General features: G+C 42.4%; 1 protein-coding gene across 1 annotated transcript in view; it reads left to right on the top strand.

Moving 5' to 3' along the window:
• Positions 1 to 12879, top strand: part of LOC108508714 (neural-cadherin-like) — a 55302-nt gene that overhangs the window by 25843 nt on the left and 16580 nt on the right. Inside the window, exons 13-19 of the mRNA XM_017837734.1 lie at positions 862 to 1111; positions 3567 to 3694; positions 4870 to 5056; positions 5216 to 5359; positions 7034 to 7317; positions 8244 to 9861; positions 11225 to 11318. Of these exons, the coding sequence (XP_017693223.1) occupies positions 862 to 1111; positions 3567 to 3694; positions 4870 to 5056; positions 5216 to 5359; positions 7034 to 7317; positions 8244 to 9861; positions 11225 to 11318 (2705 nt within the window). The remainder of the gene's footprint in view (positions 1 to 861; positions 1112 to 3566; positions 3695 to 4869; positions 5057 to 5215; positions 5360 to 7033; positions 7318 to 8243; positions 9862 to 11224; positions 11319 to 12879) is intronic.

Below are 12879 nucleotides of genomic sequence, written 5' to 3'. Positions count from 1 at the left end.
CTCAACTTCTTCCTCTGTTTTGTTCTGCCCACTCTTCAACCTTACTCAGTCGCAGTTCCTTTATCCGCCTTCACTGCTGTATGTCCTGTTAGAGTTTGTGAGGAGCACCTGTTGCAGAATAGGCTGGCATTTCAGCTGGCAGCAGTTTTCCCAATGACTTACTTACACCAATGGCCACCAGGATGCGCTCCCACAGAAGCAAAACCTGTGCCCTGCCAACGTGGGAAATCCTTGGGTGTTCCCACCGAGGGCCAGCTCCTCCATCCTCCATCCTCAGTGGCCTGTGCTACCTGCCTGCCTCTTTCCTGCAGCTTTTCTCATTCAGCACTAGAGCATAGAATGACTGTAATTTACTTCGAGCTTTTTTTAACTCAAATCAATTCCTTTTTAACCCATACAGACTTACTCTTTAAGGACAGTGTCTTCCGTAAATTGCCAGATAATTCCTGCCTTCCTCCTCCTGCATGTAATATCCAAGCAGTTGCAAACAATTTAGGTTCTTTTCCTGTAACTTGATGGGTAATATGTACAACTCGATGGAGAAATGGTCTCCTTTTGGATCGCTTTTTCTTTGGAAGGAGGAGAAAAAAGAGATTTCCTTTAGCCAGTGGTGCAGTTCTTGCTTGGCGCACTTACAGGCAGGTAAATTTCTTGTTGATTAAAGACCTGCATCGAACCTAAATGTTGTAAAATGAAACTCAGCTCTGTAAACTGTTCCTCTTTTGTCTGTTATCCAAGTCATATAGGCGTGTATGTTCTTGGAGGACATACGTGCACGTATGTTCTTGCCATCAAATTGAACATGTAACATTTGCAATCCTGTGCTTCATGAACATATGTCATGGCTCTTTTCTTCTTCAGACCATCAAAGCCACATCCCCTCTTGGTGATCCCAGGGTTACGTATAATCTGGAGGAGGGCCAAGTTCCAGAGACTAACATGCCAGTTCGTTTCTATCTGAAGCCAAACAGAGCTGATGGATCTGCTTCTCTTCTAGTCGCTGAACCACTTGACTTTGAGACAACTAAGTTTTTCATCCTGACAGTCCGGGCACAAAATGTAGCAATGACTCCTTTAGCTTCCTTTGCCACTGTTTGTGTGAACATAACAGGTAAGCTTTGCTGTTATTAGAACAGCTTATTCAGAACAATATTCTTGTAATTTTTAGTATAATGTCATGAATTAAGGTAACATCTATGAAATGCCAAGCCACCTAAGAAGGCTTTGTACATTTCTGTACTGTAAAAGGTTGTGCAGTCATCAGAAAGGTCTATTTGAGATGATTTCTAAGTACCACCATCAAATGTGGAAATGTGGTAGTGCAAAAATGGGCTGTCTGAATGTTTAGACAACTGGTTCTATAAATCTATTTAGAAAGAATTTCTTTTGATAGGAGGAGAAATCTAGTACTTGTTCCCAAGCTATTGAAAGGAAATGAATATTACTGGAAAGAGTCTGTGCTATTGAAACAGCACAGATAGGCTGGGCTTGTGTTGGATATCTGTTTAGGGTTTTTTGTTACATACAGAATTTTCTATTGCACACTGAGATTAAAGCTCTAGAAATAAAATTGCGGGGGTCCTTACAATAGGTGCAATATTCAAAAACTTAATCCTTATAGTAGCATCTTTTGGTAAGGCTCTACTCCTGTAGATCCACATAAAACTATAAATCTGATATTAATCCCTGCTTTTTGAAGCATTAGTGGAGTTACTTTTGATAGTAGACATTCAGATGAAAATATGAATAAGTGAAGTCCTCCTGGTCAGTGCCTCTTTGTAGTTTATGGATCCTATCTCAAAAAATTTTTCCTATAGTGCAGTTATTGGTATCAGAATTTGTCAGAAAATTCATTTTATTTACAAGTAAAAATCCTTTTTGAGTAACTTAGTATTTTGTACAAAAAAGTGTTTACACATACACATATACATTAGTGGGAGAACAAAGCAAGTTAAACAACTTTGAGAGAAATAACCACCAGAAAATTTCATATGCAGAATTGTCCTTTATTTATGCACAAGTACACAGAAAAGGAAGTTTTTTATATCATCTTATTTTTCTTATCTTGCTCAGTGAATTTGCTGAAACGTTCTCCAACAAGAAATATTCTCTTCTGTAAAATAGGGGAAAATAAATAGACTTTTAGAATAGAAGTTTCCACAGGCAATTATGCACATAAGAGAGAAAGAAAATTGGGATTTATGGGAGCCCACACTGACAACTTAAAAAAAAATTAACTTAAGACACTCATCCTGCAAATAGATGCTAGAATCAATGGAATCACGTGGCAGTAGTAAAACAAAATGTGTGCTTTAGGGTTTGCAGAATGAGATATTAAATTTTTTGTCTGCCCTTGACAAAGAGAGATGGAGCCAAGGAACTGTCATTACAGCTCCTCTGTCTTGGCACTATGCCACGACACAGGAAAATTATTTCCTTCAAATGTGGCTGTTAAACTGTGAGAAGTGCAAAAAGATATAGGGGACTGTGCAGCACTTCTGAGTTTAGTCACCTTACAGACAAAGAGGAACCTGGACCAATTTGCCATGGGTTCAGCAGGAGGATGTGATTCCAGTGCAGTTTAAATGGATTTGAGTCAGTGCTGCCGTGGTTCTCTTGTCCGACACAGCAGTTTTATGGAGAAAATGTGCCACAAACTGGCCCTCCAAAATACTGGGCATGCCTTTTTGGTTTGGGTCTCCACAGGGGTCAGGCAAGGAAGACAAGCAAGACCAGCACTGATATGAGTTTAACATGGCTTTGCCCCGTGTGTAATCTGACCTGACTGCAGGTCACCACTGTCAGATCAGCCCATCCTTTCCCTCACCTGCATAATTTCACCACATCCCTTGCATTGGATCTGATGATCACAGAGCTGCAGAGTGTGTCATGTCACATCTAGCCTTTTCTCTCAAGAAATTCAGTCTCACTCAGAGCAACCAAATGAGCACTGTCAACACAGGGCCACGTGATCCAGTTCGTGGAAAGGGGGATCCCATGGCTTAGAGCAGGATGACAGGAGTGGAAAGATCAGCATGCTTCCTTTGGACATTGGCCAGTAGTTAGATGAGGGGAGGCTAATGTGCAATTGCACCCTAAATAATCATTAGGTCCTACAGCCTAACATAACACTGGCTATACCGCCCTGCAAAGGCTGGGAAACACATTCTTTGACTACTCTATAGAGTCTGCAATTTTAATTTTCATTGTATGTTAATCTTATTAAAATACTGAAATTACCTACTGCTCTTACCTACAACTCTTTACAGACTGGTCCTGGTCCTGACATTCATGGACTTAGTGTAAGAATATTGCTGGTCAAATTCTTAGCTAGTATCTTAGCTGAGATTAGGCCACTATCTCCCAGAAGCTGCTCAATGTCTTTAAAAATGCCTCCTGTCAGCTACCACAAGAATGGGAAGACCCAAAGTAGGATTGTTTCTTGCTATGAACAATGTGAGTTCTTTCTCCAAGTAAAATGCAACTGCAGGGAGAAAAAAATCAGCACAGTAAAACAAAGTCTTCAAATATTTTCTTGTCATGATCTTCATCATCTCCTTTTGCAGATGTCAATGATAATGTTCCATTCTTCATGTCTTCTAACTATGAGGTGTCTGTGCCAGAAGGAGCTGATGTTGGCACATCAGTGGTTCAGGTGTTAGCCACGGACTTGGATTCTGGCCTACATGGAGAGGTTTGACCTTACATCCAATTCTTTTCCTCCCGATAGTCAAGTTTTAGTATTGTAATTAGTGAGAATGTGTAGCCAGCAGATGACAGGATAATGAGCCACCAACACTTCTTACAGCACTTGTCAAGCATTTGTCTAGCATGTGCCTGATGTGCATAATTTGGGAGGCAGGCAGAGAAGATGCTGTTCACTATCTTCAGATCCTTCATCATAGCATCTAATCCTGATCCAGCAACCATGATAAAGCACTGCTGCATGATTTGCAGGGTTGCTCCTGTGACAAGACAAGTGGATGTGGCTGCAGGCCATGTTTCCAAACTCTTGCCTCTTCAGCTCATTTTTTAATTGATTGTCAGTGATTGTTGTCAGTTATTCACTGCCATTTAAATATGGCCAATTAAAAAGCATTTTATTTCATCATCATTGGTCAAATGGTTGGTCAAACCAACATTTGACCATTATTGTCATAATGACCCAACCCTAGGAAAAAGCAGAATTCTGAAAGAAATTGCTCATTTTCTGTGTATTTTCCTGAGCCATTTCCAAAAATGTTACTAGCTCTTCTGTGAAGAAACTCTGGCTAGTGGAGATCTGCTGTTCTGGAACTGTCATTTTGCAACATCTGAAGAGCAACCTGTAGGAGAACTGCCTGGTGGTGCTCTGGGCATGACCTGGGGGTGGGGATGGAAATGTTTTTCTTTTCAGAGAGCAAATTTTATTAAAGGCAAAAATGTGGATAACTTTCATCAGTGGAAGTTTTCATTTATTCAGTCCTGTTGAACAGGACCCAAATTATCAGTTAGCTCCAATTTTTTTTTTTTTTTTTTGAGATCAAAACCACAGTGGATTGCTAGAAGCTGAGGAGACACCAGGGAAGATGTCATTCCATACATTTTGTTCCCTGTTACTCACGGTCTTTCTTAACTGCTCCTACTGGCCCCTGTTGGAGGTTGGATACTGGGCTTGATGGGCTTTGATATCACCTCTTCAGGTGTTCTTCTGTCTGAAAGTTCTGGGGTTTTTATATAAAAATGAGCAAAAGACTTAGAAAATCATATTCACATGATCTGTCCTTCCTCAGTGTTGCTACTTTGCAGACAGAACCAGAAGGCTGCTGAGGAATGGGAGGTCACAACACTTGACCATATGTTAACTTCTCTTAACTATTTCCTTTTTAGGTTCACTACTTAATATTGAAAGATTCTAATGAGGATTACCAGTTCTTCACCATTGAACCTGAGACAGGAATTATTTCCACCTGTGTATCTTTTGACAGAGAGAAAAGAGCCTCTTACTTGATTGAAGTTCAGTCTCAGGACTCTTCAGAATCTGCTAGACCTGGTGTTCATGGGCAGCCCAACACAGGTAAAACTAGTAAGGAATTCTGTATTGGTTAAAAGATATCAGAGATTGAGTTCTTTAACTTTCATAGACTTGGGGGGTATGTGAACTGTCTGGAATAACACAAGGTATTCCATCTCTGCCATTTCTAGTCTGCATGTTCCTCTTGCATCTCCTTCTTAGACACAGCCTACGTAAGGATTTTTGTCAGTGATGTGAATGACAACGCTCCGGCATTTCCTCGGTCAGTGTATGAGGTCAGCGTAGATGAGGACAGGGATGTTGGAAGTCCTGTTGTGACAGCAATAGCAGATGATGAAGATGAGGGTGAGTGGACCTTGCATATCTTTTCAAGTCTTTAGTGTTAATTTGTGCTGTGCGTAGGGCTACTTCCTTCATGGGCAAACAAATCTCTGCATCCAGGAGATGATTACAGATTTCAAGCATTTTTAAAAGTGAGGAGAGAAGTTCTGGGCACATGTGAGCATTTTCTTTTATTAGGTGCTCAGGTTTTCACTGCAAAGGTTAAGCTAGCTGGCAATCTGTTTGGGACAGAATGAAATCACCTGGAATCCCAATGCTGCTGTAACTTCATAATAGGTAACATAAAAACTCACTCCTGAGCATGTGCTTGCTTTTTGCCAGATCGTGTGCTTTCTAGATCTTTCTTGGAGTCAATTTTACTTACTATCATTGTAAGAAAACCAGACCTGTGCGCTTTTTGATGATTTAGTGAATATGGTGAATTAGTTAAATATGCTCGTGGAAGAATCTGACAAACAATGGATAATCTGGGATGACACGGTCAGAAATGAAGTCAGGAAGGAAAGGAAAGCCAGACTTTCTGTTTGGGCTCCCATTGACATTGGCTATGATGGTGTGAAACTGCCCCTACAGACGGGCTGAGCCAGTCCAACAGCATATACCATCAGTCAGTCCCTGACTTTGTTTCTGCTGTGGCTTTTTTGCTACTTTCATGAGTTGGGCCAGTACAATTTGCTCAAGAAAAGCAAACTCATTGAAAAAAAGAAGGCAAGCTGATGACAGAGTCCAAATGAGAACCAGAGGAACATGTTCCCAGGAGCAGATGGGAGCTGGTCATTCCTTCCACTGACAGTGCTGTAATGCCTGTGCCTCTTAGTGCCCACAAGGGAGATGTTAAGAGGCCATTTGAAACCAGTTGCTGCATTTGGGAGAATTTGACAAAAGTGAGGAGAAGTGATGCTCAAACTCTTGCTGCAAAGGCAGTCAAGCTCTTCCAAGCAGTAATGTTGAGCACAGCCTTTTCACTTTCTTACCATACATATTGGTTGCTCTAGTCTTCTCATCCACAGCTGACTATAACTTGAAATGCTGAATGTTCTTTCTACTCCTAGCAGTTTGCCTATTTAATTTGGGAAATGATTTTCTATACTGGAATGCAATGTCAGGTATTTTTTACCTTTTCAAATAAGTAAACAGGAAGCACTAAACAATTTGTTGTTGTTGTTGTTCCTAAAAGTTTTGCAACAATCAAACAGCTGCTGTTGTACAGGTGGAATGTTCTTCTGAGATGAATTCTGCTCAAAACAGAGCACTTCTGTTATATTTTAGCACCACCCAGTGGTTTAAAAAAAATTTAAGGAATATTGGAGTTTGAAATGAAGCTTAGGAAACATTGAGTAAAAGTAGCTTCTAGTATTTTAATAGTATGTTACTTTTTTGTTATTGGCAAATGAATGAACAACAAATTAGAGGTATACAATTCCTTCATTATCAATCAACAGACGCTTGTCCATGTCTGCAAATATATATAAATGCAGACATAACCCACAATCTACCACACACAAACCCTTCAAATTACATACACATATCATTTTGTTTGTGGCTGTGTCTGTTTTATCCCACACACACTGTAACAGTCCAGGCAAATAAAGTTGCTCTTGGATATGTGTCCACTGTGCATAGCTGGATTAAGCATTCATAGGGTGAACAGGCAGCAATTGTTTCTTTCTCTTGTAGGTGCAAATGCCAAACTAAGGTATCAGATCACATCAGGAAATCTGAAAGGAGTTTTTGATGTGGAACCTGAGATTGGAACTGTCTTCATTTCTCAGCCTCTGGATTATGAACAAGAACAACGTTATGAGCTCAGGCTTGTAGCTTCTGATGGAAAATGGGAAAACCACACTCTTATCATCATCAATGTTGTCAATAAGAATGACGAAGCACCAATCTTCACTCAGAATGAGTACCAGGGTGGTGTCTTGGAGGAGCTCACAGATCTGCCTGTAATTGTCCTAAAGGTAAAGCAGTTTGCACAAAGCAGGGCAAAACCTGACTTTGTGTTCAGCTCAATCCCATCCATTCATACAAACCCAAAAAGATAGTTTCTTTAGGGTTGGTGAAGCCTACCTGATATTAGGACCTAGCTAGCAACTTTCTGTAAAGAATAGAATAAAGAATTTGCGTGGTGGGCTTGCTGTCTTGATCAAGATAAATAACAGTTGGATTTGATGATTTTAAGGATCTGTTCCAACCTAATTCTAAAATTCTGTGATTCTAAATGCTGAAAAATGTGATGGCTTTCCTTTACAAAGCAGAGTTGGCGTATTTTGAGTGACTGTATAAGCATAGCATGATTGGCACGTGTACCTCCTGCATGTAATGCATACTACCAAATAAACATTACCAGGGATTGGGTTTTGACTCCAACTCAATCATTTTCATTGTTTTGCTGTTAGAGCAATTCCTGGCTGGCCCAACTAGCAGTGTCACAAACAATCTCTGGATGCAAATCAGGAGCTGGGAGTTCTCTCTGGCCTGTGCTGCTCATCAGCTTGGATGTACAGCCTGTTTTCACAGCCTTCTGTTTGCTCAGAGAGAAACAGTCCCTACTTGTCTTTGTATTACAGATCCAAAGAGTTTCACAAGAAACATTTGCTCATCAGATCTGCTGTTATTTCCACTTGATTCTTCCTACAGTTATTTCCTCTTTCCAAAATATACTGGGAAATAGAAAATATTAATCTGTCTAAATGTCATCTTTTTGTTTCTCTAGGTGTGCATGATGTTTATTGAAAGAGTACTTGAATGATGCAAACCAATAGATGCTTGCTGTTAAAATGCATGGTATTTATTTAGCCAGCACAATACCAGCTGCCATCAATAAGAGAACAGTGATTTCCTCTTTTCTTTTACATAAACACTACCCTGCTGTGGCTTGTTCCAGGTTTCCGCAACAGACCCCGACCAAGCAGCAGATCAAAATGCCATTAACTATTCCCTGCATGGGCAGGGGGCCAGTAGTGAATTCAGCATCAATGAGAACACAGGTGAGATCAGCGCAAATAAAAGGTTAGACCGTGAGAAAAGATCAACGTGGCGCTTTCTTGTTCTTGCAACAGATGAGAGCGGAGAAGGACTGACTGGCTTTGCAGATGTGATCATAGAAGTGAGGGATGTGAACGACAACGCACCCCTTTTCCTCTGTGTGTTGGATGGCTGTTTCATGGGCCACGTCCCTGAGGATGCACCAGCTGACAGTCCTGTCATGGAAATGACAGCAGTGGACCTTGATGACCCAAAGGCTGGTATGAATGCTGTGCTAACATACAGTATCATTCAGAACGTCAAAAATGAAATTAATCTGGACTTGTTCTCAATTGACTCAGTCAGTGGCACGATCTGTACTGTGCTTGGGTCCCTGGACCGGGAGAAGGAAGACAAGTACCTCATAGTGGTTGAGGCCAGAGATGGAGGAGGGCTCACTGGGACAGGCACTGCCACTATATTGGTGACTGATGTAAATGATCATGCTCCAGTCTTCCTGCAAAGGATTTACACAGCCTTTGTATCTGAGAATGCGAGCATTAACACTGAAGTGGCAGTGGTGTCTACTGTGGACAGAGATGAAGGAGAAAATGCCATGGTGACATTCAGCATCCTCGATGGGGACAATGACCACAAGTTTTCCATTGAGACAGATGAAGTCAACAACTGTGGGTTTATCCGGCTGCGAAAACAGGTTGACTTTGAGAAACCTCATGAGAGGGTATTCAATTTGACTGTGAAAGCAGAGGACATGAATTTCTTCAGCATTGCTTACTGCGTGATCTATGTGGAGGATTCAAATGATCATGCTCCTGTCTTCTACCCCCAGTTCTATGAAGTGGCTGCACTGGGGGAAGACGTGCCAGTTGGCACCAAAGTTGTTCAGGTTTCTGCTGTTGACTTGGATTCTGGCCTGAACGGAAGGTTTTCTTTCCACCTGCTACACAAGTCTGACCCAGGTGGCCAATTCTCTTTGGCTAATGATGGGTGGCTGATGGTTGCAGGGCTTCTGGATCATGAGACAGTGGCACAGTACCAACTCATTGTCATTGCCATTGATATGGGGCAGCCCCCTCTGACTGGCAGTGCCACTGTTTTAGTGACTCTGCAGGATGTAAATGACAATGGGCCAGAGTTTGAGGCTCATTATAACCCAGTGGTCTGGGAAAACACAGCTTCTCCACAGGTTGTCCAAATGAACGAGACCTCCACGCTGCTGTATGCAAAGGACCGAGACACTGCCGCGAACGGAGCACCTTTCTCCTTTCGCCTTCTTGGCGATTTTGATAGTCTGACTAACTTCAACTTGCAGGACTTCCACAATGGAAGTGCACTGCTCACTGCACTGCATACCTTTGACAGGGAAGTGCACAAGGCATTTTACCTGCCCATCCTGATCACAGACAGTGGGATCCCACCAATGAGCTCCACCAACACACTGACTGTGAATATTGGGGACCAAAATGACCACCCACACTCTGCCGGCCACATGGAATGTCTCATTTACAGCTATGATGGTAAATTACTCCCTGCTGTTTGCTTCAAAGTGTGACAGTAAGGTCAAAAGAGGCAGCTGTGAGTTTCACAACAGGATTCTGTCCTGTTCCACATAAGCTAAGATCTTAGTAGAGATGCTACTGAAGTTTGCTTAAAGCCCAACGGAGAGCAGTAGATGTGTAGAGTAGGACTCTGGGCCACTTGATTTGTGGAAGAAACCAAGTCAGCCTTGAAGGAAGAGTGTAACTGGCTGCTATTCTTTACATGTTTCTATCAGACTTGAGTAATGATCTCTGGGTTTCAGGCGCAGTTTTCCAGCAGCATTAACTTTTCAGGGGAAAAAAATGACCAAAGTTCATAATATTGCTGAAAAGAGATGAGTGTGAATGTTGAGAACCTTCTTTCTCCTCCTTAAGACTTTTTCCTCCTGCAGACTGAACTGAGTTTTAGTGAATACACTTAAGCTGAACGCACATGTAAACTGCCTGAGACATTCATCTTAAGTCTTTGGCTGATAAATGCTGTTATGGTGGAATTTTCTGTGAATGCTGGCTGCAGGCAGTGTGAGAGAAGCATCTTTCCCTTCTTGCTTTGGCAATTAGTTAGCAGTTTTCTTGTGATCCAGTGTGCCCACATAATAAGCCCAAGAGCAAAGTAAATCACACAGGTAAAAAGATTTCGGGGTGTTTGCATCCATGTTGGTTCAGGTCATTCCTTCCTCTTCTAGTCTGCTGTGTATCCTGTGGTTTGATAGCATATTAAATAGATTATCTATTGTGGACACAGTAGAAGCTTCTGAGTAGATGCTGTTGACCTTTCCTTAGAAATAGATTTTGTAAATTCAGAATATAACAATTTGTGAGCTTTGCTGAGAGGATGCAAAACCAGCAGGATACATGCTGCTTTCCATCTCACCCCAAAGTCTCACCATCTACTCAAAATAAGCCTGATTGCTGTGTTTTGGACATCCTCTCTGTCTTGCTGTAATTTCTTCCAAATTGCCATTTTTTTTTCCGCTTTATAACACAGTCTGCATTTTGGTTGCTTATCCTGCTGAACACCAATCTCTGTCTAAAACACTTTGTAAGTTGGTTGGATACTGCAGATAAAACAATGAAAATTTTTAGAGGTGGATTTTCTTTTTTCTTTCCTACTGCTTTTCATTGCAGTCACTTGTGGAATTAAATCTATGAAGCTGTACAGCAAACATTCAATAAGCAGGGCACCATGTGGCATTTGCAAACTGGCACACATCTTTGGGGACTCTTGCAAATATTTTTGTAGAGGTCTTAGACCTCAGTCTAAAGTAAAACTTAAATGACCAACCTGTTTGTGTACATGTGAGAAGTCTGACTGTGACACTTACATGCTGTGTCATCTTAGGTATTCTCCCCACGACTGTACTGGGCCAGGTCCGTGCCCCTGATGCTGATGACTGGGATCACAAAATCTACCAGTTTGAAGGGAAAACATCAAGGTATTTGGAGAGAAAAATGGGAGTTGTTTAGAAAGCTTGCCCCACCCCCAACCCCTCACCCTCATATCGTAACAAGTATTTACCCTGCCTTTTTTTAAAAAATCAGAAGTGCAAAAGCATTTTCTTGGTTAGACAATTCTGTGTGTAGATCTCCAAAAGCCCTTCTGAATGTGAGGCTGCAATAAATAATGCTACATGCCAAACCAGGCTGCTTGCTGTTGCCTGATGGGCCAGAACACTGTTCTAAATTCCTGTTCAGTAATACCCATAATCTGTATCAGTGAGCCACTACAGGAAAAAATACCTATTAACTTCCAGATTCCTTCATCCAAGCTCAGGGAGAGTTGTTGTTTCCATGTCACCACTGGTTTTAGGAGTGTCTGGATTGCGACTAGGACTGAGAGGTACATGTGCCATTCAGAGGTTTCAACAGAGGTGTCACTCTCAATGAATGTATCTGCTCTAGGCTTTTGCACTGTTTCCAAAGTTATGGCTATTGCGGCCTTAGTCTTCCTACACAGTTAATACAGCATAGCAGCAGAAAGAGACCTTCGTGATATACTAGCGAAGAGTTGCTAGGAGCCAACAGGAAGCAATGCAAAAAAGTTCTTATCTGCTGTGTCCCTTCATGAGGGAACACATCTGCTTTCTCAAATCATACAATCATAGAATCATAGACTCACAGAATCAGTTGAGTTGGAAAAGACCTCCGAGATTATCAAGTCCAACCCTTGATCCAACACCACTGTGGTTACTTAGACCATGGCACTAAGTGCCACATCCAGTCTCATCTTAAAAACCTCCAGAGACAGGGAATCCACCACCTCCCTAGGCGGTCCATTCCAATGTCTAATTAATCTTTTTGTAAAAAATTTCTCCCTAATACCCAACCTAAACCTCCCCTGGCAGAGCTTAAGACCATGCCCTCTTGTCCCATTGCTGGTTGCCTGGGAGAAGAGACTGACCCCTACCTGGCTACAACCTCCTTTCAGGTAGTTGGAGAGAGTGATGAGGTCTCCCCTGAGCCTCCTCTTCTCCAGGTTAAACAACCCCAGCTCCCTCAGCCTCTCCTCATAGGACTTGGCACTCGAGTCCCTTCACCAGCCTTGTTGTTCTTCTCTGGACCTGCTCCAGCACCTCAATATCCTTCCTAAACGAGAGGCCCAGAACTGGACACAGTACTCCAGGTGTGGCCTCGCCACCACTGAGTACAGGGGAAGAATCACTTCCCTGGTGCTGCTGGCCCCACTGTTCCTGATCCAGGCCAGGATGCCATTGGCCTTCTTGGCCACCTGGGCACACTGCTGGCTCCTGTTCAGCTTCCTGTCAATCCAAACTCCCAGGTCCCTTTCTGCCTGTCTGCTCTCCAGCCACTCTGTGCCCAGTCTGTAGCGCTGCGTGGGGTTGTTGTGGCCAAAGCGCAGGACTCGGCACTTGGTCTTGTTAACTTCATTGTGCTGGAATCAGCCCAACTCTCCAGCCTGTCCAGGTCCCTCTGCAGAGTCCTCCTGCTTTCCAGCTGATTGACACTCCCCCCCACCTTAGCGTCATCTGCAAGTTT

This window comes from Lepidothrix coronata, unplaced genomic scaffold (genome assembly GCF_001604755.1).
Source record: "Lepidothrix coronata isolate B3197 unplaced genomic scaffold, Lepidothrix_coronata-1.0 Scaffold309, whole genome shotgun sequence".
Lineage (NCBI taxonomy): Eukaryota > Metazoa > Chordata > Aves > Passeriformes > Pipridae > Lepidothrix > Lepidothrix coronata.
The sequence above is the reverse complement of the archived record's forward strand: the minus strand, read 5'-3'. Positions and strand labels throughout refer to the sequence as shown.